Source organism: Scardinius erythrophthalmus, assembly GCF_964197995.2.
Source record: "Scardinius erythrophthalmus genome assembly, chromosome: 15".
Classification (NCBI taxonomy): domain Eukaryota; kingdom Metazoa; phylum Chordata; class Actinopteri; order Cypriniformes; family Leuciscidae; genus Scardinius; species Scardinius erythrophthalmus.
The window spans coordinates 23,650,546-23,677,255 of record NC_138235.1 but is presented as its reverse complement, the minus strand read 5'-3'; the positions used below and the strand labels follow the sequence as shown (position 1 = coordinate 23,677,255).

The following is a 26,710-nucleotide window of genomic DNA, read 5'->3' as shown; positions in this document are numbered from 1 at the left end:
GGGAAAAAGTGTGTGAAAGGAGGTTGCTCTGCCTGCCACATGCTCCCCATCCGCAGACTGAAACAAAGCATCCTCCTGAACATCAGGTTCACGTTGTGGCTCGCTACGCCCCGCTGCCCTTTGGCCGTCTCAGGACCCAACCTGCTAAACCAATTAGCCCATCACAGAGCTGCTGCGAGCGAAATCAAGCCCACATGCACTGCTCAAAACAACATCCATGGGCTATTTGTTGAAGTCTGATACAACCCAGGAGTTGACAGAGGACTCCAGAATAGTCAGCTGCACATTGGGAAATAAACCAATGTACTAACGCAAGGAAACAACCCACCAGTGTGCATACATGCTCAGACGCATGGCCTAAACAGATAAGTGAATTTAGTCTAATATCCTCCCAAAGCTTCCAGGAAAATATGGAGCACTTGAAACATATTAAATACATAAAAGGGCACTTGAAACAGTGCATGTTGGACTATTTGAGTGCGGAAAGTCCCTCTTCTCAGTTGTGGCGCATGTGATATATGATATGAGCTGGCCAAGAAGACTTCCTGTGATGAAGGTAGTGGAGAGAGAGAAGGAAATGTGTTAATTAACGGGGCAGCACATGGCGGGCTGTCACACCGCTGAGCACTGGTGTTTGACCCTGGACACGGGGCGATGGGTCAGGGGCAAACCGCCTGCCCGACAGGGGGCTGAATGGGCAGATGGAGGGGAGACAGACTTAACAGGCGCTTAATTGAGGTCTGATTATATTCAGCTCTAGCCGTTAAATGAAATGCTCAGGTCTGAATGCAGCGCTATTGTGTTGGATGCAGTTTTAAAAGTCGGTATGAAATGAAATTCAACCTGTATATTTTCTATATGCATGCTTTTGATCTTATTGTGAACATTTCATCAATGCAGGTTTCTTATATTTTTCACATTTTTCTCGTAATTTTTAATCAAAATGTCATAGATCTTACAGTAAACCCATTGTTTAAACCCGCCCCTTTCTTACAGCCAACTGCAAGCTCGCTTTCAGATCTGCCTCCATCCAATCAACAACCAATGGATTGAACTACTGTATGTCACCACATTTTTCACTTTTCTTAGAATCCATTTCATTCAGAAATACATCATAATATGAAAGAAAAGATGTCTCTACTTCTGTTTTATCACGACTTTAAATAACAGAGTAATGTCTTATTTGTCTTTATAATATGTCATCTAACATCAATGACATCCAACCTTCACCATAGGTGCCATGTCTGATTTAACAAATTATCACAAATTGTGTTCATCACAAAATGACTTGGGACATGGACATATTATGCTTTTGGAGCTTCCAAAAAAAGAAAAGAAAAAACACCACAAAAGCATCATAAAGGTGTTCATATGACTCAGACACTATATTCCAAGTCTTTTGAAATCATATAATGGCTTTTAAATTGTGAAATTTAAATGTGATGAACACAGTCTGATTGACAGATGTGGTCACTTTAAACACACTGGGGCGGTCACACTACACATTTTGTTCCATCGACTTCCATTCATACACATGCGAATGCGTCAGATTGGAAACGCAAGCTCCCGCGAAAAGTGTCGCAATTTGCTGCATTCCAAAGTTCAAGTGTGGTGAACTCTGACCTGTGAATTCGCATCACAAGAATATGTGTGACCAGTAGAAGATCGATACTTCACGCCGTGACCTCTTGGCTGAATTAAAAATCGAGTAGATTAAATATATTTGTACATTTTGAATATATTACTATTTGTTTATGTTGAATTCATGTTTATAAAAAAAGTGTGACATCATATCACGACCGTTACCATGTCCATAGAAATGTTGTGTGCTTAAAGTCTAGTGTGACTGTAGCTGTATGGGAAAGTGCTGCATGAAGATTCTTCATTTTGTGTTTTGATGGGAAAATAACAGCAAATGGGTTTTGAAAGAGATTAGATCAAGAAAATAGAGTAAATAATGACATCTTTATCTTAATATTTTATACCTCTGCTCTCATTTAAACTAGGAATAACAAGAATTTCCAGCAATCCGCAATGAAGTCGTGAAATTCTCTAATCCTCTATATTCCCCAAATACTGACGTTTCACTGTAATATGAGGTAATTTGAGCTAATAGTAAAGCTTGAGCCTGTGTAAGTTCAGCATCTCCCCAGGAGTGGAGTTTTAATCAGATGAGCAGGGGACGCTAACACAAGGGGTGTCAGCCCAGAATGTGGGCAGAGAGGTGGGAGAGCGCCGGGTGCCTGACACCTCCATTCAGCCCTTCGCTTAAGCAGCCTGTAGCCTGGGTGATGCCATTATTGTGCTGGAAGACAAATTATTTAAATCTTCAAATTTAGCATAACCTTATTGACATCAATTAAAGTGGCAAACGGAGAATATTCCAGCCCGGTGAGAGGTAGAGCCTGGCTTTTATCACGAGAGGCAGCACGTGGTGAGGCTATTGTCAGCTCAATCCTCTCGCCGCACAGTGCACCGCGGAGAGAGGCCTGCCTTAAACCGCTGCGCCCAGCCAGCTGTAATTAGGACATTCAACTTAAAGTGCACATGGAGCCACAACACAAACACTAACAAACAGCAGGACTGCCTGTGAACTCTTTACATGGGCTACTGCACTCACAGTGGGACAACTGCAAAACAGAAGGGCTAGAAACGACAGTCTGGCTCTGTTTTAGAAAGGGCTCATTTCTCAGCCACAATTCTGTCACGGGAATCGTTGTGCTCAATTTAAAGACAGCTTTTTTTCAGGGTTTGTACAGATACTGTAAAATGAAATTCCAGGACTTTAAGCACTGCTTTTTTGGTTTTCATGGACTAAAATCAGAGATTGCACTTATCAAACAATATCTTTAGTATTTTTTAAAACTCAAATTACAGATTTAAGGTATCCAAAATACAACTTACAACGCATTTAATAATATGTTTTAAATACAAAGTTTATAATGGCTATTATTGTTCATTAAATAATATTTTATATTATAATGTTGGCATACAGTACTCCGTATCGAGAAAGGTCTGATGGGGGGCCGCAGTGTTAGTTTTGCGTGTAAAGATTGTATTTGTGTTTTTTCGAAAAAATAAAAATTTCATATATCTTGTATTTAAATAAGTCAAGCACTTTTCAAGTACCTCTTCATGAATGTGGCTGTTTTTAAGGGTTTTCCAGGACTTAATTTTCAAACAGTCAAATTCAAGTAGGCTACTTTAAGCACCTTGTACGAACCCTGTTTTTTAGAAGTGGATGAAATTAAATGTTCCAGGCTAAATACAAGTTGGATGATTAGCATATATAGAAAACAACGTTGGCCCTCAGTTGGAAAATAAAATAAAATAAAATGGTAAAAATAATAAAATAAAAATATATAAAATTGTACATTTGCCCCCATAGACATGATTATGTATTGGGATACCATGTGTATCAGGGTTTGGGAAAATGATAAATATGCCAAATGTGGTATTCATTTGTCATATTTATCTGTATTCATTTTTTATATTGTGTAAATAAACTGAGTATCAGTCGAAGATTCTGTTAAAGGGCAAAAATTATAAATAATAACTTGGATGACCTTGCCTGCAGTTAGAACCTAAGACTATAACCGAGTGGAGTCGACAGCCCAGCCAGATGCAGAGTTGTAATCTATTATTTCCTGCCATACTACCATTGCTAAGTAAAAATCAATATCCTTTCCACATGTGTAACCTTTTTTTGTATCTGATAGGGCTGGTGGGAGGAAGCTGGAATATTTGCCAATCAATCTGGCTGACAAACAACATCCCCAGGCAGTGCGACTCTCCAGGCCAACAAACACCAGAGGACAAATCCAGCCCGGCACACACAAGCACACAGTACGTACACCCTGGCTGAGACACACTTAACTTTCTTGAGCCCTTTCAAAGGAACCCCTCACCCCCACAACCCTCAACCCCCCCACCCCACCCAACTATTTCCTCTTTCTCTCACTCGTGCGCTCTCTTTCATTCTGTGAAGCATCCCCCCAGTAGCTAGGCTTTCATTTGTTGTCGGTCTGTGTGAGAGCTGCTAGTGCAGATAATGCCAGGCAGGATCCAGTTTAAAGGACATAGCTGCAGGCATTTCTCCTTTCCCTTGCTCCTCTTCACTTTCTGTCTCTCCACAGATAGATTACTTTATAAATAATAATGAAAAGTAATTAATTCTCTCAACTTCAGAGCCCTCTAGCCTGGAGCAGTGTAAATGTAAAACTGGAAATTGATACAATGTGCATCCTTTCAGATAAACAAACAGTGCAGAGGCAATAAAAAGGAAAGCTTTTCACACTACCATAATTTCCTTAACTGTCAAATTATAGTTTTTTGTCTGAGTCAATGTTTGACGTGACTTGGTTCTTTGTTGGATTTTTTTGTTTTTTTTTTGTGCCGAAATGGAACCAGGCTCATGCTTAGCTGGAACAAAACTGAAGTGTGATGACAGTGATTTTGGTCTCTAAAAGGGGGAAAACAGAGAGGCTAGTTTAACAAAACTGGAACTAAACACTTCCACAGAAGACGGCTTAATAACAGTACACTGTTAACAATGTGATATATCAATAATCACTAAATCACTACATAAACCACTGTAATTTGGGGAATTTAAAAAAAAAACAGAGTTTTAGGGCTTGCTGGAAAAATGGTACAATACAATGTTAAAGTAAATTTGGGGGTTACGGGATTTCAACCCCCTGATGTTAAATAAAGGTTAAATAAAAGCCATAGAAAATAACTGACTCAAAATCTATAAATGAATACTTAAAATATATATATAAAAAATGTACATTGTAAAAAAAAATATATATATATATATATATATATAGATATATATATAGATATACTTTTTGATGTTAAATAAATCCAAAATTATTGGAGTATACATTTTACAAGAAAATACTATTTCATTCTTTCTACTTCAAAACTTGTGATTCAAGTTTTTTTTTTAGTTTTTTTTGCTATTTAAATTTTTACTCTAATTATTTGTGATATTTACAAGCAATTTTCTGTATCCTGCCCCATTTTTGTTTGTTCAAATCTGTGTATACATTTCATTATATATTATACTAATATAAAGTGTGTCATATATTTTACATGTATAGATTATAAAATATATTAATATAACAGTAATATAATTTATATAAAATATCTGCTTCCAATTATTATGTCAATAGATTATATGTTGTATTTAAACGAAAATACACTCGTAACATGATTTGTCAGAGAATAACAAGTGTTATGCTGTAGGTTTTTTATAGGTGAGTGCTCTGAATCTGGCCTGTCCACCTGCTCAGAGAGAGAGAGAGAGAGAGAGAGAGAGAGAGAGAGAGAGAGAGAGAGAGAGAGAGAGAGAGAGAGAGAGAGAGAGAGCACAGAAGGACAAATGTGGGTGGAGACTCTAGGAGGACAGTGTGTGTCTATGTTCCAGCTAACTCAGCCCTGTTTCTGCGCACACACAAAATCTCTCTTTTTACACACATTCACTCTCAGCTTAATCTGTCCAAGACTGGATTTGCTGGTGTCTAAGAGAGCAGCTCTCATTTTACTGGAATATACACAGGCATGTTGGGAAGATGTCACCTGTACAGGAAGCTGGAATTACAAGGGTTGATGTCATAAGGCTATCTTGTACAGCTAAAGGTTACATGTCCTACCCTTCTAGACCCCAAGTCTTAATATCATACTTACATAGATCAGCTGTAGTAAATAAACTGGTTTAAGGGGGATGTATGCAGTATGAATACAGTAAATACATAAAAAAAGGCATTGCTTCCAAAAATGATATTGGATTTGAGGATTAGGAAACAGAGCACAATGCTCTCTTGAGTGACACGACTATAAAAACACTCAGTGACTTCGGCATTACATTTCAGGGGCAATATGATGCAATGCCACCGTAATTAAAGAAGCACTGCCATTCTTTGTCGGGAAGTCTCTTTCCAGAGAGAAACCATAATCCTTAAACATCCCAACACCCACAATGCCAGAATCAACTAGCAAACAATGCCAAGAGGCAAGAAAGCAAACAGGCAAATGCATAAATGGAAATGTGGACATTTGAGCGTGGTAGTTCCAGAATGCTGTGATGAGTGATGCAATTCCACCCAGATATGGGCAACACAATCATGACTCAGTGCTGATTAGTTAAAGGTAAAGTGTGCCTTTCTTTGTGAAAGTGAAACCATACAGAATTGTAAAAACAATTTGTTACAAATAATAATAATAATAGTTATACACAAAATATAACAATTTAAAAGTAATCTCTAGTTTATAAATATGTCTTTTCTCCAAATTCACGCCAGAGGACAATATTGTTACACTATTGTTCAAAAGTTTGGGGTCAGTACAATTTTTATAATGTCTTTGAAAAAAGTATCTGCATTTATTTGATCAAAAATACAGTAAAACAGTAATATTGTGAAATATTATTACAATTTAAAATAACAGTTTTCCATCTTAGTACATTTCAAAATGTAATTTATTCCTGTGATGTAAAGCTGAATTTTCAGCATCATTACTCCAGTCTTCAGTGTCACATGATCCTTCAGAAATCATTCTAATATGATGATTTACTGTTCAAGAAACATTTCTTAATATCTTAAAGTTGAAAACGGTTTAATATTTTTGTGGCAACAATGATACATTTTTTTAGGATTTTTTTTTATGTATAAAATGTTCAAAAGAACAGCATTTATTTGAAATAGAAATATTTTGTAATATAATAAATGTCTTATTGTCACTTTTGATCCATTTAAAAGTTTCTTTTTTTTTAAGTGGTAGTGTATGTCAAATCCATTCAGGACACTCAGATTGCAACAGATTGCAATTCCAGAAATTACACCAATCACTTTTAAACATGCTTTAACCATTATAAATACTTTATATAAAGTATCTTCTGTGATATTGTTCACTGTAAAGCCTCAAGATATCAAGAATGCAAGGGGCTAATCATGCAATATACATTTGTTTCCACATATCATCCCCAACATTAGCTGGCACCATTAATAGGGAAGACTTCTAAACATACATGCACTCACACAGCAGAATCAGACCATCATGACATCAATGCAGACAAAGATGAGCAGCCTGAGACACAACGCAAGACCCCCACCTGAGAGACAAAATGGCCATTTCTGAAATAAACACTACTGCATAAAATCAATTAGTGGTTTTGTCACGGCTGGAGGCAGAGGTGGGTAATTAGAAGACCCGTCTATTTACAGGCGGGACCTTTGTGGGATCTCTCTCTCCCCTAGTGGCAGGGAGCAGATGACATAGATGATTTCCTGTCCTGGCTCGATGTCACTGCGTTAATTGGCCACAGCACATTAATTGAAAGTGAAAAGAAGAGTCGGCCAAAAGCGGAGAGGGTGGGGGTGGGCGTTTGACTGTGAGAGACTGTGATATAGAGTGGAAGCGGAGGGTGAAGTGGCTGGGGAGTCTTTAATTGTTTCAAATTAGGCATGTGATTGACAGTGACAGAAAGTGGGCATTGACAAGCTGGGCCCAGATGAGAACGATTAGCGTGCGACCAGACAAGCTGTCACTTCTCGCAACATGTTATCTGTAGGAAATATTAGGCATATGGCTCTTTTAACCCTGTATAGTAACCCAGGGCTCTGAGAGTACATGATTGGAACCAATACGATAAATCACTTACACTGACAGTTACATAAAACAAGCATGAAAAACAAACATGGTGGGTAAAACTTTACAATGACGCCCCATTTGTTAACGATAGTTAATGCATTAACTAATATCAACTAACAATGAGCAATACATTTGTTACAGTATTTATTCATAATGTTAATGTTGGTTCATATAAAATGATCTTTGTTAGTTCATGTCTGCTCAGGTCCATTAAATAACATTAACAGATACAGCTTTTGATTTTATAATAAATGTTGAAATTAATATCTAAAATTAATAAGAAGTATTTTTCATTGTAAGTTAATGTTAAAGGGATAGTTCACTTTGAAATGAAATTTTGGTATATTTTTGCTTACCTCAAGGGCATCCAAGATGTAGGTGTCTTTTTTTCCGCAGTAGTTTCAATTTTGATATTTTTAGGTCAAACCGTTCTTGTCTGTCAGTCATTTAATGCAGGTCTATGGTCACTGTCTCAAAGAGCATGCACAGAGTCCAAATTAAAACAATTCCCCGTCGTCCAAATTAAATAGATATAGATATATACACTAGATGTCGCCTTGGCTACGGTTTCGTTCCAATGAACTGCAGTAGCCAAGGCGACATCTAGTGTATATATCTATACCCGCCCGCACCCTCAGATCACTTGGACGTGGTTGTGTTCAAGAGGTAACGATATAAATACTGTTCGTTTTCTCACACAAACCGCTCGTTTCGTGTCTTAGGCCATCAATGTGTACTTACGATGGGGAATTGTTTAATTTGGACGACGGGGAATTGTTTTAATTTGGACTCTGTGCATGCTCTTTGAGACAGTGACCATAGACCTGCATTATATGACTGACAGACCGGTTTGAAGAACGGTTTGACCTAAAAATATCAAAATTTAAACTACTGCGGAAAAAAAGACACCTACATCTTGGATGCCCTTGAGGTAAGCTAAAACATACCAAAATTTCATTTCAAAGTGAACTATCCCTTTAACTAATGTAGTTAACTAATGTTAACCAATAGAACCTTATTGTAAAGTGTTATCACGTGGCAAATAGGTCCAAACTAAATTATTATATTATTACATCATATGTAATAATATAATAATTATTACAAAATTTCACATATTCTCCACTCAAATCAGCACAGAAAACTTGGAAGAAGTCTGCAGATTCTATATATTTCTTTTAAAAGGAAGGAATAGAGAGCCCTGTCTGGTTCTCTGCCCAGTGTCACTATAGGCTACAACCCTTAGTTTTATTTTTTATTTTATTTTGTTGAAATATCTTGCATTACAATCACTGTTAAGCGGCTCTAGTGTAATACGGACAAGGCTTTTCAGTACCACTGGACCCTAAATGTCCCAAAGTGCTACAAGGCCTGGAGTTAACCAAAGGTTAATGAGCTGATATAGGAAAAAGTGTGAGGTGCAATCTGATTATTTTATTCAGTGTTTGCGGATGTGTGAGATAGATTCAGTCACAAGGAAAGAAACATCCCCCTCTGACCTCTCATCCCACCCGCCGATCTTTTCACGCCTCGCGTTGCCGCCGCCTCCGCTTCTGCCAAATGAAACGTCTGCTTTAAATGATTTCACAAGGATCGGCTCGGCAGCAGCTAACGCCGTCCAAGAATAATGCAAGGTGGAGAGTTGGCATAGGAGGCGGGAGGAAGGGGGTGTTTGTTTGCTAAAAACAGCAGGGAGCAGGCCTAGTGAAGAATGTCAAGTCAAATTGTTCTTGACAGAGTTAATATCTGCACCTCATAGGGATAATTACATGTAAATAAATAGTGAAATAGCTCTCAGCTGGAGTCTGAGGGGAGAGAGCGGGGCAGTTAGTGTCAGCCAGCTGGGGACTCCATCGCTAAGGATGGTTAGGGAGGGGGAGGGAAGGATACAGAGGTGAAAAAACCTCTGATGTTATAAAACCCACATCACAGAAACTGTAAAACTATTGTAGCTTTACATACAAAATCCTAAACAATGAGACAAGCGTACAAAAGCCTGTCATAATCTGTGGAGTGGGCAGGGTGAGTGGCAGTTGTAGTTTTTGCGAGGCTGTAGTATTAATCATAACTTCACACCTGTCAGACTGGCATCTGGAGCTAACAGGAAGCATGTGCTCAAAGCTGACCGCACCGATCCATGGTGTTTTGAGCAGGTTCATAATTGTTGGAAGTTTTCTCTGTTCATACCCAGTGACCCTGCACACACACTCACTGTATGACAATAAAATAAAATAAAATAGCTAGATTGCTCATTTTAAAGAAAAGTGGTCTCACACAAAGGTGCATGTGTTCAAAGTGACAAAAAAAAAAAAAAAATCACCTCAGAAAGATTTCTGAAGAATTAGGTTATCATTCAGAAAAAAAAAATCCATCAGTCTACCCTTTACATTTCTGTTTATGAAATATTTTACAATGTTTAAATCCATCCACACCAAAGTGTTCCTTCCCAACTGTCAACTGTATTGTTCCTTGTTTAGAAACATGTAAACACTGAGAAAAGTATGCCTTTTATTTTTTATCAAAACAAACCAAATAATTTACTTAAATAAAGTTGTATGAAAATAATAGTTGTAGAAATTTACGTTCATATTGTTCAAGCACTTTTAATAGATATAAATAAATATATAAATAGGATTTCCTCATTCATACATGCAAACAGCTTTGGGTTTTTTTGTGTGTGTGTGGTTTTTTTTTTTTTTTTACTTAGTAAATGCTGAGCTAATACTAAAAGGTAATATTATTTTTCCATCTAACAGTTAATTCACCCACAATGCAATGAGAGTATTGGCCTTAAATCCTCATCTCCTGCGCTGCCTCCGTGAGATAAATGTAAATCATGTTCTCTTATATCCCGTATTTTTCAGGATGCAGCAGCTCACTTTCTCTCACACACACAAACACTCTTGAATTTATATTGTGCTTTTATTGTCTTCTGCAGCCTTTTATCTATATAAGAGAATAGGAATCCCTCTCTGTGTAAAAGAGAAGAGAGAGTGAAATAGATGCTGTAAATGAAGAAAATAAACAAAGGAAAGAAACGATGCTGAGAAATTAGACTGTTTGGACCATACTATACACGCCATGTATTGTAAAATGAATGAAAACAAGAGAAAAACAAGAGATAGACAGCAAAGTTAAAAACGTTACAACATTACAGCCTTTCACGAAAAATTACAAAAGGCATGTGCTATCAAAATAATAAGACTCATGCATTCCAGATATTCAAATTCTCTGACTCCCAGTGCTGAAACTTGCCTATGTTGTGGAGATCATAATTAAATCATCCCTAATATTTTTTTTTCCTGTTTTTCCCCACATACGGTTCAACGACAGACCCTCTGAAAAACTATTTTCCATCTAGAGCCATTGGATGTTGAACGTGAAATTTACATATGTATTTGAGTGACCTGAGAAACCTGCTATGTTTCATTAACGCATGCACAAAACTCCAATTTCACTCAGCTTGTGCTAGAAAAAGAAAAAAGATAGGATGAGAGAGAGAGAGAGAGAGAGAGAGAGAGAGAGAGAGAGAGAGAGAGAGAGAGAGAGAGAGAGAGAGAGAGACTAAATAAATTCATGCAGAAAACATTCTGCCAGTGGATATGATTTAAATTCCCCTGATTTTCTTGGCAGCTTTTGAGCAGGTCTCATTTTTTTTTTTAAAGCCTCTTACTTTTAAACTCTTGCCAAATTGAAACAGCATCTGTATTTAAGACGGGTTCTAATTAACAAGTATTTCTCCTCTGCTCTCGGAGCACAGGGGGTGATGTAAATATGCATTTATTTAGTCTTTTGATTTGTCGATGGTGACACATGCCAGCTGACACCGTGCCCGGTGGGCGGCTTAATGCCGCAGTCGTAATAATAGCAGAGACGGCACTCGCTGACATTCAGGTGCACAAAGTCTAGTCAAAAAAAAAAAAAAAAGAAGGGAAAAGGAGTGCACCAAACCTCAATCTTCTTCTTCCTCTCTCTCGCTCTCTTTCTCACCCCCTCTCTCTCACTCATATAATTTTTTTTTTTTTTGGCAACCCCTGTGCAGGCTTCTTAAATATAATTCATCCAGTTTAAAGTGGCTGCTGTGCTAATGGGGGAGAGGAGAGAGGTTGGAGTCCCCCCTCCCTTATCTCTAGCAGACAGTTGTCAGGAATCACTGGTGAGGCCTGAGTTTTGCGCGTGGCTCAGGCAGGGAGGCCTGGGGATACGGATCAAAGGGAGTGCTGGTGAGCACTGCTCTGCCTCTGATCCCCCAGTGCTGAAACCCAGCCTATTCGCTCTCCCTTCCTAACATCAAATGCTAGCCAAAGTTCCTTCATTCCAAAACACAAATCTTCCAACTGCAATGGAGAGGCGCACAAAAAAAAAAGATACCTTTGCCATTTTTCTTTTAATTTTGTTACAAGTGTGTGGATGTATTTGTTTGATAGAGTAACAATCAACAACCCCCCCCTCCCACCCCCTTCATTTTAAATGCTTAAAGAGGCTACATGCGATTTTCTGAAATTTAAACTCGCGACTGACACCTGTGGCCAAAAAACGGAAATGCTCTTCCTTTCTGCTCGCTCTCGTACGTGCACACTTCACAAGTCATCCGCTGCAAAGAAGTCAACATTATGTTTACAGAGGTAAGAACAGTCAAATACATATATTGTTTGAGAAACTAAGTTTGTTTGCTGACTAGCGGTGGTGGCAGAGTGATCTGAAACGTTTAACATGAACGTGCTTGACGTCACATCCGCAGACAGCGTGCGAAAAATCCGACCCGACAGAAAATAGGAAAAATAGGATACAGGCTTATAGGTGCACCCACTGTGAGCTGACAAGGTGTCAGTATGCTCATCAGGAGATGTTTGAGTCATAAATGGTCAAATAAAAAGGCTATTGTTACGTTTATTTTGAGGAAAAAGTTGCATATAGCCTCTTTAAAAATAGGCAAAATGAATTAAATGGAATAACACTTAAAACACATTAAGCCAAAAATCATAGCTCATTATACATACTGTATATATATAAATAAAATAAAGTTCACTTGATTCAGGGGCCATTTTCACGACACCATTTTCAAAATGTATATGCATTTTGGCCATTCATACGGTGGCCGAGAGAGCTAAACGCGCTGCAACTGAAGAAAACACATGCAAATAGAAAAACATCAACATCAAATTAAGAAAACATCTTCATCAGTTTTACAACACGTGTGCCACAAATACTCACTACACAAACAAATACAGAAACGTGCCGCAAAGTTCACAACACCACCAAATACAAAAAACGTGCCGCAAAAGTTCACAACACCACCAAATACAGAAACGCGCTGCAAATAGCACAGAATACACCGAAAATGTTTCCAGAGGACCCAAATAAGTGACGTGCTTATTGCTCGTGAGCATGCCCTACTCCCTTCGTAGGGCAGAGCCCTTGAAGTGGGGACTTTGGAGTGAGCAGGGCACTCGTGTGCCATTATGTACTGTAGCCGTTTGGATCGCTCTTGGTGAAGGGAGCAACAAAAAACAACGTAATTTCCTCATTATTTCCACCTGGAATGTTACCATGACAACGCAGCACAGTGTCCATCAGCTGAATAGCTGTTTTTACGACAGAAATTTCGTATTATTGCTGTTAACATATAGCCTGGCTAACGTCAGACCTCTTTCTCATTGAGACGTGGTCTGGGAACCACATTTATTTTTTCGTATTTGAGGCGTGGTTTACGAATGCCAAGAGCCGTTTATTGGGCGCTACGAATGTCTATCAAATGTGCCTGTACGTAGCTCATAGCCAATCGTTTCAATTATACCAGATGACGTATGTAGAGCGACAGAAATTCGACGAGGAAGAAGACGAAATAAACTTGCGTTCTAAACTACTTATAACACTATCTAAGGCTGCATCGAAAGGTAACTTCGCATCTGATGCCATGTTGGATCCATAGATATAAACAAACTGCTTCGGTGTGTCGCATAGACGTCATCATCGTCTTGCTGCTCCCTCCCCGCTCTGTGATTGGTTCCCTTTTTGAGGGGAAAATCTGGTCCATGGAATCCAGGCTGCCTAGCAGCGTGAATAAAATCGTGCTGCGCGCAAGGCAGCATAGGAAAAACCCAAGCTAGTTAACATATCTGTTGCAAATAAATATATATATTTAAAAAAAAAAAGTTTTTAAAATATGCGTTATGTATCTGTGTGTGTGTCTCAACTTTAAAACTTGCCATCTCATCTTTGGACCCTGCATTACCTAACATTTCTTATGAAACTTATTTAAACATAACATGACAAAATTTGTGAAACAGATGTATAGATTAAAATCTTACCCTCTTTTTCTCTATCTTTTTTTTTTTTTTTTTTTTTTTAGTTTTCAGCTCATTGTTAACTCTTCTTTTCTCATTTGTATTCTGGTGACATTGAACATATTGTAGGCTATACAAAGTTATATGTCATAAACATGTCATCTCTGTATGTTTTGCAAAAAAAAATAAAAAGTAGACTTTGAGCTACAAGCACGTCCCAGCCGGGTTCGTCATTATTGGTGTCCCCTGGAAACATTTCCATTGTTTTCTGTTCTATTTGCAGCGTGTTTCTATTTGGTTGTGTAGTGAGTATTTGGAGCACTTGTGTGTTGTAAAACTGAGGAAGATGTTTTCTTAATTTGCGGGTGTTTTTCTATTTGTATGTGTTTTCTTCAGTTGCAGCGTGTTGAGCTCTCTCAGCCATCGTACGTTCATTTACACGACAACAGGGTTTTGGGGGCATGAAAATGAAAACTTTTGTTGAAACCTACTGGCCTGGCAGCAGAATACAGTGTTTTTAGTTGTTTTCCTGGATCCGTGTAAACAGGGATCGCAACGTTGTTGTTGTGCGCAAAAAATGTGAAGGAAAAACTTCACATCTGCTGTTTTTAGTACATCCTTGTCTTGTAAATGCACACTCACTGGAGCAATGAACAGTATTACTAGAATTTTTTTTTTTTATCTTTTTTACATTTATAGTAGCCTATTTTTTTTTTTTTTTTACTGTCTGTTTATGATGAATCACTTATATTGTTTCATTTAACAGTTTTAGTCCCTTTGGAACTAAAAAGAATTTATATAAAAATATATAAATATAAATGTTAATAATAAATATAAAAATCTTGTATGAGAATAAATATAAAATAAAAAATACATATAAATATGAATTTTTTTTATAAAAGATTAAATACAAATATAAAAAGTCTAAAAGAATAAATATAAAATGCAAGCATAAATATAAAATGTATTATAATAACATTTAAATGTTTATAAATCTTCAAAAAGAATAAACAGATATGACTAAAATAACAACGTAGTTTGTTAATTTTGTCAATATTGCACTCAGACATCATTACTAGGGGCCTAATCAACCTGACACTAATGTTTCAGAGAGCCATTGCAGTAATGCTCATAATAATAATAATAATAATAATAATAATAATAATAATGAGACACACTAGAAGCTTTACTAGATGACTCGAGTGCCTTGAGGGCTGGCGTTGTTGCTACGAGGCTCAAAACAAAAAGCATGACTGATTATACTGAATGGTTGGTTTTAGTAAAACCTGTTCATTAAAATGGGTGTGTGTTGTGTTCCTCTCCAGTTACGACATCGAACAACAACAAAACAAACCTGCACATATCAGACACACCAAAGCAGAACGTCTCCCGTTGTAAAACCCAATCACCCGCCTGCACAAAGCATCTGTTGTAGGAGGAGGAATGACTGTAGTAGTAAAGCAGGCTACAGCTTTATTACCGCATTCATTCCTTCTCCACGTGTCCAATGTTTGGACTGGTCTCAATGTCCACCAGAGGATGAAACACTGAAAAGACATGCATTCAAGGCCATAGAAATCTGTCCATAGCTCTGACCCGGTCCAAAAGCGGGCTTAATGGAGATTAGGTCTGGCATTGCATAATTTTCATCCGAACTAAGCTGCAGTGCTGTTTAATGTGTTTTCCAGAGGTTGCAGTGAGAAAGCGCTCTGGTTCTGCTGGCACATGAGAAGAGTGAGAGCGGGGTGTGCACCTGTTGGTGTTGTGAACCCAGCAGGGTTGCATTTCATTCTGGCACACAGCCATCATAGCACATTTACTGATTCACAGCACATTTTCTCCACTCGATGGAGGCTGTAAAGCAGTCCATCCACACAATTGTGCAAAAGCGCATCTAAAAATGAGCATACCTCTCTCACATTTTCGTAAACTTAAAGCCAGGTCATTTCTATCATGCAGTGCCTTTTTTAATGTAGTACAATGGATCAAATATTAAACGTACTGATAATAGTGGTATATTTTAAAGCATTTTAACACCGTCTTTGAGTGAATTTTGCCATTTTTGCTATATGACCCTTGCAGGCTTTGTGCTCTAACTTATAAAATGAAAAAAAAGGTCAAATTTTCTAGTTGTTTCTACATATTTTTTTGTCTTGGAAATATTGTCTTAATAGTTAATCGGTGTGTAAGTTCCTCACTTTTACTTTGCATCGTATTTGTCTTATGTAATTTCTCCAAATAAAATGTGCATGAGAATATTTTGAAAAATGTCAACAAAACAAAAAAAGTTTCTGCATAATAAGATTAAACCAGTGGCATAGCAGTATTATTTGTTTTATTTCTGCCCATTTCTAAGCATGGGACAGTGATTTTACAAAGGAGTCAGGCACTTCAGAAGTCAGGATACTAAATAAAATAAAACATAAATCAGACGGAAATTGAGGTAAATGGAATAGAATAAGCAGGATTATTCTGAAACTGTCAGTTAGATGTGCCTCAAAGAATCAGTGAACCAGCGTCAAAGAAGGGTTTGTCCAGACAAATGAGAGAAGGCCTCTAGAGAATTACACTACTATGACAACAACTTTAGGCTATAAAGCTTTTAAAAATGGCTGATAAGATTTCCCAAGCAAACAAAACCAAACAAAAAGCTCTCTGTGCAATCCCACAATCCTCTACTATTTGACAAGCGTTAGAAAAAATAACTGACAACTGTACTCTCAGTATTCAAACTACACTACATTAGACTCTACAGAATCTTGCACACACTAGCTTATTTGCATTGATTTGCATGAACTGTCTTCGTTGAAGGCTAAATTAATGTGTTAAAATAAATTAGTCGAAGGGGCTTATAAGTAAAAGAAAGACAGTAGAATAGACAAATGATGGAGAAAATCGTCATGTACAAAAACAAGCTTGTGTTAGGACTGCCATGTGGACTCCCTGTAGCTGAGAAGAATGGGGGGGTTTTGGCTTGTGGGGCACTGGCGGCCCTTTCATGGACATTGAGGCACAGTGTGATGCTTGGGTTGAACTATGATACTCCTGTCAAAAAGAACATTAATTTTTCCTACAATAAGGGCCTGATGGAATAGCCACATGTGACATGTGGAGATGGGTGAGAGGGGCTGGACAAGGGTGGGGAGGTTAGGGGGCTGAGGAGGGGTCACATGGAGGGTGAACCATCTTCATCTTAGTGAAAAATTCTTGAAGAAAAATATAATTTTCACAGGTATAATTGCTCTTTTATCCTCAAACGGATAGAAAATTAAACGAGGAAGCAGTGCACCATAATTTGATTAATAAAAGTGCACCATATATATATTTTTTTTATTAATTTCCTGTGCTGTCGCAATAAAATAAAGTAAATAAGATAAAATAGTATATTTACAGATGAAATTTGTATTTATTCAGAATAAAACTAATTACTTACATAATCTATAGTGCAAAACAACAGAAAGCTATTATTTTATATTTTATCCATTTCTGGCTGCAAGTACTCCCCCAAAAAATGTACAAAAATTCTCCAGCCATGTTCAGTTATTTATGCAGGTTTGCAGCGAGAGCATTAGTACTTAAAGCCCCTCCACCACGATTAACAATCAAACATGCTGAGAAACGCTTATGTTATCCCCAACTCCACAGTACAAGAGAAAATCTCTTTTTTGTCATCAAATCCCTAATTCTTTCCTCTCTTTTGGAAAAAATGGAGTAATACCAGTTTCCAATCTGCTTTGAGAAATATTTGGTGAGGAGGGGGGAAAATGGCCATAAAACATGTGAACAAGGGGGTAATTGTGGACAAATGCAGTATTGAATTTCATCTTCAACTCCTTACACACCATTTCAATCTTATTTTCTGCCTGTTAGTCAGATCTTCTTGGTTATGGTGGGCAGAACTGCCCACTAATGGTGAATAATTGCTTGTAATATACTCTTCACCAATGATGTGCATCAATAGCAGCCATTTTCCTATTATTTAGCTCAGTGTAGGATCAACCCTGAGCAAAGAGTCTTATTTTTACACGCATTGTTCAAGGTAGCAGGTAACAATGCTATATAATGTCTATAACAAGAACCTTCACACAGAAACACTGTCAAACTGAAACAAAACCTGTCTATTTAAATTATATGAAACAAACACAAAAAAAGGCCACATGCCTTAAATTGAATTCACTGGTTTCCCATTTTATACTTTCCTCTATGGCATACTGAAATTGAATAGGATTCAAAGATGTATCAGAGCCTCACAAGGCAATACTTTTTTGCTCTGTTCCGGTTAATTAAAACATCTACACTTAGTTAAACATCTGTTAACTCTTGAAAATTACTTCCAGACAATTAAACATACAGATCCATTAGTTTGGTGAGATTATGCTCTTTTCTGAACGAGGCGCAGTGCTGGCAGCTCTTTGACTGCATTTGGGATTTCTTCTCTTTAGGGTATCCTGTATTGTCTGAAACTAATTTTCTTAGAATCAAACAATTAAATCTTTCTTTTAATTAGGAGAGTGAGTAAAACAAAGGAATATTAATTAGAAAACATTATCTTATGAACACTTCACGAGCACAAGGGAGGCATCAACAACTAGAAGACGATTTCTCCAAAACATGTCTGCTCAGTACACATGAGACGCATCTAATCACCAAACGAACACGGTAGCGCACAAAGAATATGCTGTTTTATCTTCAGAGAGGTCTCATAATTCCACTTGAAAGACTCCTTGACGTGGCTATAGAGAAGAGTATTTAAACACTGTGGCCAGTGACCCTTACTGACCTGTGGAGATAGTCCATTGCTCACGGGATTCATGTGATTACTGGTCGTTGACTGGCTCATGAAGGTGTCGGTGTAGCTGGAGAAACCGTGGCGGTTGGACGAGAGGCCATAGGCGGAGCCGCTGTCGCTCGAGAGCCCGCCCTGATGCATGGTGGAAGGAGGCAAGGGCTGGGGTCGATGCACTGTGCCACTGACATCTGGATAGAACAGCATATTTAATTAGTTCAGAAAACTATTCTCAAGTGCATCATGGGAGCTTTCCTGTATTAGATAAGTCTGAGTATTAAATAAACATAAAAAAGGTCAAATTCTTCACAAAGGGCCTGTTTACACCTGGTCACTTCATGCATTTTTACTGACTGGATAGCTATCAAGTTTGTAAAAACTGGTCCATTTACACTCAGCCACAATAAATGCATTCCGCTAAACGAATAAAAATCCGATCTTCAGTTCCCATGCTATATGCAAATTTACGTCAGAAATTAGCTGCATTTTATTCATCAGCAGCTAATTTCAAAATCAAGACCGCATTAGGAGAGATAGATGGGAAGACAATGAAGTCTCACTATACTTTTGATGAAGATGATTGTGTGTTGAGCTTCTGGATGCTTCTCGCAAGTTTATTTTTATTTATTTTTGCCATTTTGGGAGGAGTAACATTTACATATGTGTCTTCAACAACCAGATGCATTTACACTTGCCCAGTTTTATCTGGAATGCATCTCAAACCGCCTCCTGAAGTGGTTTGAGTTATCAGATTTAAATCCATTTCAGAGGGCATTTACACTTGGTCTTTTCACGATCTGATAGCTATCTGATCAGAGAAAACGCATGAAGTGGCCAGGTGTAAACGGGCCCAAAAACAGTGATTAGCTTACCTTGTTGTAATGTTGATGAAGGGTAGCTGGACTCAGGAAGCTGGTATGTTGGTAGAGTGCCCATGCCTGTGGGTGGGAATCCTCCAGGTAACAGGTGGTTAAATGCCGCCAGTTGATTAGCTCCAGCTTGTTTACGCCACCTGGCTCGTCTATTACTGAACCAAACCTAAAATTAAAAAGTAAAAAAATCAATAATAATAATAATAAGTGCACTGAATTCTGGCCGATATGATAAGCGAATTATTTTCATGTTCGATTACCAATAAATGGGCGATATTACACATTTATTCTACTTGATTTTTGAAAAAAGAATGAAAATGAAAACACTGAAAAATTAAATGGATTGTTTGCTAAAAGGGAATTTAGGCACCACAATATTTTCTTTTAAAATCTGTAGAAACCAGATTATTAAGATCAATTAGTTTTAGTTGACAAAAGGCAACATGTGTCATAAAACGTGATAAGATATATAGAGACATTTTAAAAAAACAATAATTACTAAAAATGTAAAGAATAAAATCAAAATATTAACACAAACTATAAAACTATAATACAGTGTTACTAAAATAACACTGATCAGGAAAAAGCTAAAACAAAAGTCCTTATATTAGAGGAGAGATATAACAGGGTTACATGCATTGCATTGTTATGCACCTCACTCTGCACCCTCAAGAGGTAACCCGTAAAATGGGTAAAATCTTTGCCAAAATCTATTAGTATCCCATTAATTTAGTGCAAGGTTATCTAAACCTAAAAATCTTATAATAAATATCCAACAATGACAGAGAATGATGAATTAAGCCTTGCTAACATTGGCCGAGAACCAATATGGTGCCAACTAAAAGTAAAAATCAAATGAAAATATCTCTGGATTTGACGTGTTTGAGATATTTAATGAACAAAAAGCCATTCTTTATAGAAAGAAAGAAAGAAAGAAAGAAAGAAAGAAAGAAAGAAAGAAAGAAAGAAAGAAAGAAAGAAAGAAAGAAAGAAAGAAAGAAAGAAAGAAAGAAAGAAAGAAAGAAAGAAATGCCTCTGCCACATTAAGACACATTTTCAAAGTTTTATTCTAATGTGAGTCATTGAAAGGGGGAGCACGGCCAGTAACCTGCACCTCTCTGGGGCCGAGGCGCTGCCCCTGTGTATGCAAAAGAGTGAATGACATTGATCTATGCCTCAGAGGGGCCATTCTTCAGACTTTAATACACTGGCAGTGCAGTTAATCTACTGTTGTTTTTCAAATGGTCCCCTCCATTGTGAGTGGAAGTGAAAGAGGGGGACAATGGCCCTTCAATGAATCGGACCACAAAGAGAGGGCGTCCCTTTTTAAACAGCTCCTCAAGAATGACGCTTTCAGCCCGGGCATTGATCAAGGGGCTGGCATAGACATACTGTATGAGTACACACTCTTTCTCTGTCTCTCTCTCTTTTATCCTCCCAGGCTGCCCTTCACTCTTTGTATACAACGTGACAAAGAAAGACAAAAATTCTGATTATTTTTCATAAAATCTGAAATTCATATGGTAGCTAATGCAGGCATAGAGAGCTGTTTACAGCAATATATTTTTGATAAATTCAATTGATTCTCAAAAATATGTCTTTATGGTACCTGGATACAATAAATGAACTTAAATAAAATAATAAAATAAGATAAATAAATAAAATAAAGCCCCACCCATAAAAAGCAATTTTTTTGGCATTCCTTTAAAAACTTCCTGTTGCATTCCCATTTCAAAACAAAAACTAGGAAACACCTATAAGACTTGGGGAAACACCTATAAGACCTATATAATTATTAACACACCGGGGGACTAATTACACACATGGTTAGCGACTGCTTTGAGTAAACCTGTTCCCAACACCCATCCTTACCTCAACGTTAGTCTACTGGAATTTTTCAAGATAGGTTTTCTTTTTCAGTATTAATCAATAAAAACAGTTTAAATCAAATAAAAGTCAGTAGTACTCAACTATCCCACACTGCTCCTTCAACAATGCCGTGCATCAATGACCCTTCCCATAAAACCACAAGTCCCGCTGACACAAGCCCCATTACTTTACATGTCTTAGGTTAGGATGGCTTCTGGTATTAGTGAGAACTGGAGAGTAGCACAAGGCATTAGAAAACGTGTATCTCAGTGTTAGAGGCTAGAGCGCCTGCCGCCCCGCACTCAATGGATCTCCTAAGAGGCTTGCTGCGAGCTGGGGCTTCTGAATGCGCCATTCTGGAACCCGATGGCAAAGGCACCTTGAGCGGGGATTTTCTCTCTGCCGCTCCTTCTAATTCCCCACTCTTCTCATTTCCCTGCTCAAGCCGAGACACAAAGCACACTGCCCAACTGAGATGGCCAACTCATTTCGTATTTCTGAAAGAGTTCAAAATAATTTCCTTAAAAGTGAACGGAGTCACTTGGCGAAACATTTAAGAGAGGAGATTTCTTGGAGTGTGGCTGAAGGAGCTGTTGTCTGATTGCATTCGGTTCGGAGGGAATGGAAGTCGAAAAATTCAATTCAATATACTCTCAATCTCCGAGTGTACAGGGGGAGTGGAAGAGACAAAAGGAAGGGAGGTAAATGGAAGACAAATCTGATTGTGGACTGTGTCACGATTTCACATTCCACATTCGGCCAGCATCTCATGCTCTCATCCAATATCAATCACCCGGGCCACCCTATCAGTTCCTCTTGCTTTCTTTTTCTTTTGCCGTCTCTCTCAGACGACGATGGTTATATGTCTTCCTAGGATTACCGTTTGCCATGCACAGGGCGGTTGGTGGACAGACTGGAAGACGAGGAGTAAAACCTGGATAACGTGATTGAATTTCACAGCAAAAAAGAACATAACAGTGGCTGAGAAGCGTAAAAAAGGCCGACATCAATCTCAGTGCAGGGCTCCATCCAGGGGTTTAGGGAATCTGGATGGGCAGTGGGACAGGATGGGTTGGGATAAAGGGTTGAGACTGGCTGGACTGGGTCCTGAAGGTAACAATGTAGCAAGACTTTATAAAATGGCACGTCTCTTCAGCAGAAACATCTGCGACTTTTTCAACAATTCAACTTTTACTACATCCAGATGCCTTGGTTGAATTGTAGAAGACTGTTCAGTACATGCACATCCTCTTTCTTCCTTTTGTAATCATAAATATACATACGTATATACGTATATTTATTTTATCTATTCATTGAAATCCCACATTTTTTCGTAGGTCAGGAGCATAAGAACAAAATTATTGGCTCCAGATTTTGCAAGGATCAATCAAAACGCACGTGATATGACTTCACATCAGGCGGCTGACACTTGTGCCCTGGAAGTCCAGATTGGATCAAAGGGGGCTGGATTATAGAGGGGAAGTGGAGACATCTTCAAACCTGAGTAACACGTGGAAGGACTAACTCTCCTCACTCCGTGCCTGACAAGTATACACTACCAATTTTTTATTTATTTTTTATAATAATATTTCACAATATTACTGTTTTATTGAATTTATCAAATCATTTTTAGCTGTATTTTTATAAAATATCTTGCCGACCTTTTGAACGGTCAAACCTAAGCCATAGTATCTAGTTTAATTCATTATTTATAATATAATATAAAGAGGAAGTTTTCATTGCGATAACGTAGCACGACTAAGTTCTTCCCTCCATCTGTCGATCCTCCATGAGTTGTCATACACACAACCCCAAACCTGATACTTCAGCACATCACAAAGATTTCATGTCTAACTGAGTTTATAGTGACATAACTGCCACTGCCTATGAAATTTCCTGTAAATCTCAGATAATTCATCTTGTTTCTTCCTCTGGCCTTACAGATTGCAGTAAACCAGACAGACAGGCAGCAGTGCAGTGAGACCTGGAAGCACTTATCCCTTTGCTTAGTCAGATATGGATCACTTCCTCTGATTTGTCATACGGAGCAGTAAAACAGTGGAAGCATGAGTAACGTGTCTGTGGTTAAGAATAACCACAGTGACAGTGCTCAATGAAGACAGATGACATCTAATAGAAAAGCCCCAAAAACATAAATTAACACCTTTGACATCATTACTGATCCATGTCTGACTTCCTCTCTTTGGCAGCAGAAACACTCCCTCCCTCTCTCCCTGTTTCTCCCTCTCTCTCTCAGACATCTGGATACTGTGTCAGCGCAGCTGCACTCAAGTGGGTTGACACTGAGGCCGCGGGGTCTGCCAAAAGCCAACAGGGTCAGACACCTTCCCCTCCACAAAAGCAATGATCCCAGAGCCCTGGCATCTCCTTGCGAGCTATCTCGAGCCAGAAATCCTCACACATCCTCTGCTTGGCCTCTCAAGAACCAACTGCTGGGCTGTGACAGGATTGAGAAAACAAAACATGCGCTGTTGGGCCAATATATCAAGGATGTGGTGGTCTCATATGATCTTTGAATGATCTGAACATTCCAGTCAAAATGGTGCAAAAGAGCATTTGAATTCACATTCATGATTGGATTATCAGTTTTTACAAATATAACTCAGGTCTGATATACGCAGGTCAGAAGTGATATAATGTTTATTCACTTGTCTAATTAGCATCAGTCACTATAAACACACAAAAGGGCCAAATGTCCCATGGGGCTCCTTTCAGGGAGAGCTGAATCACTGACATGGCCAGCGAGAGATGTTCTCTCTACCAAAAAACCTGCCACGAGGCTACTATGGGTCAACTTCTTCCAAAATTGATAGATTAGATCCTTTTTATACCAACATTTGTTTTGATGGATTTGATTGTTTGGAACACAATTCATAAATCCAAATGCTGCTATTAAAACAAAGCAATATAAAGCGTCTGCAGCTAATCACAGAAAGAGTAAGATATTTGGCAACTTGAAAGGTGGTGACGCCAATTTTGCCAAACGTGGCTGAGAGGGAAAGAGAGAGAGACAGCTGCATTTCAATTATGCAATGATGTCATTTAGGCAGCTTGCAAAGATCTGGCATACAGTGTTAACATATTAAAACATATAATATTGTATCACAAAATCGAATAACCAAGTCAGACTGACCTTACATGGTATTTCATTATACATTACAACATTAATGTAATGTCCAGAGCATTAGCATTTGAAGAGCCCAATCCTGTACCATTGCAGAGGTGAAGCAGGCAGCAAGGGCATGGCGAGCGGTCATATTTTTTACAAGCTCTTGATTGATTAATGTAACTGGTGGAGAAGGGTTCCCAAGAGAGTGTGTGGGATGCTCTCTGATATGCAGCAAATTTTACAAGGAGCGGTGGTGGGCTTGAAAGTGGTGGGAAGAAAAGATCTCAGCCAAAAGCTGAAGTGAGAAATCCATCAGGAATGCACTCTCGCTCTTTTTATCCCCCTCCCTTTGCTCCCAACAGCTGCTGCCATAACTCTACTGTATTTTCCCCCTCTCATTGTTTCAACTATCCACATGGTTGACAAGCTGTCAGGACCAGTGGTGGGAGGAGCCAAAGTTCAATGCACTTTTATCCCTCAGATAATCTTCAAAAAAGTAGTTTTGTAATTTTGTCTACAAGTGTTTAGGTTCCTCTAATGTGTATTTTTTTCTATAAATTTCTATTTCTATAAATAGAAAAATGGAAGAACCAAAAGATCTTTTCCTCCATATCGTGACGTATATCAGAGTGAAACGGGTCATCAAAAAGAAAAGAAATGTAGGGCAGGACATGGTTCAATTTATCAGTCGGATGGGGGCACGTGAATGCGAACTTACAGTTGATTGCAAGAAATAGGCGGAGTTTACGCAAACTAAATGATTGGAGAAGTTCAGCAAACATCACCAGAGAAGTCTGTTGTTTCACTGGAGGATCGAGTTATGACATTTTGAAGAAAAAATTTAAACGAAACATGCATGGATGAATCGTTCACACTAACATCAATTACATGCATTTAGAATATAGATCAGGTGAATTTTCCTTTCATGCCAACTTTAACAGACGCAGTGCCATGTTAGCCACCTGATTGGGTTTCTCTCTGATATGGCTGACAGGAAGAGACCCGCTGTGTTTTTTAGCACTTTCTTTGAGATGAGCAGTTGCATTGTTACACGCATCATCAATCAGAGAACCTTAGTCCAACAGATCCAGTGACACTTTAGAGCTCTATAGACCTCAGAGCACATAGCTGAACTCTTACTGAGCTCTCATTGTGCCATCTACATCTCCAACTGAGAGCATCAGTCTTATGAGTACCATATTAAACTTCATAGATGAGCACAATTAAAAGAATAATGCACCCAAAAGAATTAAAATTCTGTCAGTTACTCACCCTTGTGTCGTTCCAATGACTTTCTTTTTTCAAAAGAAGATATTTCAAAACTAAATGGACAACATTGGACCCCATTGACTTTGATTGTATGTATGCTTTCATGGTCACCATGATTTTGCCAAGTAAGATTTTTGTTGATCCTGGAACAACATTCCTTTCAGAAAATGTAGTCCTAACCCTACCCCTAAGCCTAAACTTACCCATAACTTATCCCTAAAATCAGAGGGAAATGATAGGTAAATAACACTGATGTAGAAGCATCTAACCCTGGTTGTAAACCTAAACTAGACATAAACTGTAAACTTGTCCCCTCAAATCTGACTGATTAATTGAAATGATATTAATCCTGGCATAACAGACGTAGGCCAGTAAGAGCTGTGCGTGTAAACCTCACTCCCTTGGCCTCAAGTGGCGCCCCAGCGGCAAGAGGCTGTGGTCTATTGTGTCCTTGTTAGCGCACCCGCCTCCCACGCTAGAGACCCCGGTTCGAATCCTGCTCTGAGCAGGTAGAGTAGGACCGGTGACATTTGGTGTTGTGACCCGGATGGGAGGGAGGTTTAGGGGGGTGAGTGTAACAGACGTACACTGTAAAAATTAAAGGTGCCTGGAGGAACCTTTTGGGGTTCTTCACTTTGCCACACCGGCGGAACCGTCTGTAGATCCTCTAGGCACCCTTTAAAAAGGGCCGGTTCTCTGAGGAACCACACAAGTTTCCTGAGGAACTCTTATATTAGGCACTGTGTGGAACCACTTTGGGTGCCTCCAGGAACCAAATTTCATTTTTTTTAAATATTTAATTTCATGTTGTTACTATGGTTACCTTTGACTTCTATTATAATAAACA

At 38.4% G+C, this 26,710-nt stretch overlaps 1 protein-coding gene across 2 annotated transcripts in view; it reads right to left on the bottom strand.

Moving 5' to 3' along the window:
• Positions 1 to 26,710, bottom strand: part of pax7b (paired box 7b) — a 59,785-nt gene that overhangs the window by 8,027 nt on the left and 25,048 nt on the right. For both annotated transcript variants that reach the window (XM_081387653.1, XM_081387654.1), the window contains exons 6-7: positions 19,596 to 19,761; positions 18,718 to 18,914 (exon numbers count right to left, since the gene is read on the bottom strand). In XM_081387653.1, coding sequence (XP_081243779.1) covers positions 18,718 to 18,914; positions 19,596 to 19,761 — 363 coding nt within the window. The remainder of the gene's footprint in view (positions 1 to 18,717; positions 18,915 to 19,595; positions 19,762 to 26,710) is intronic.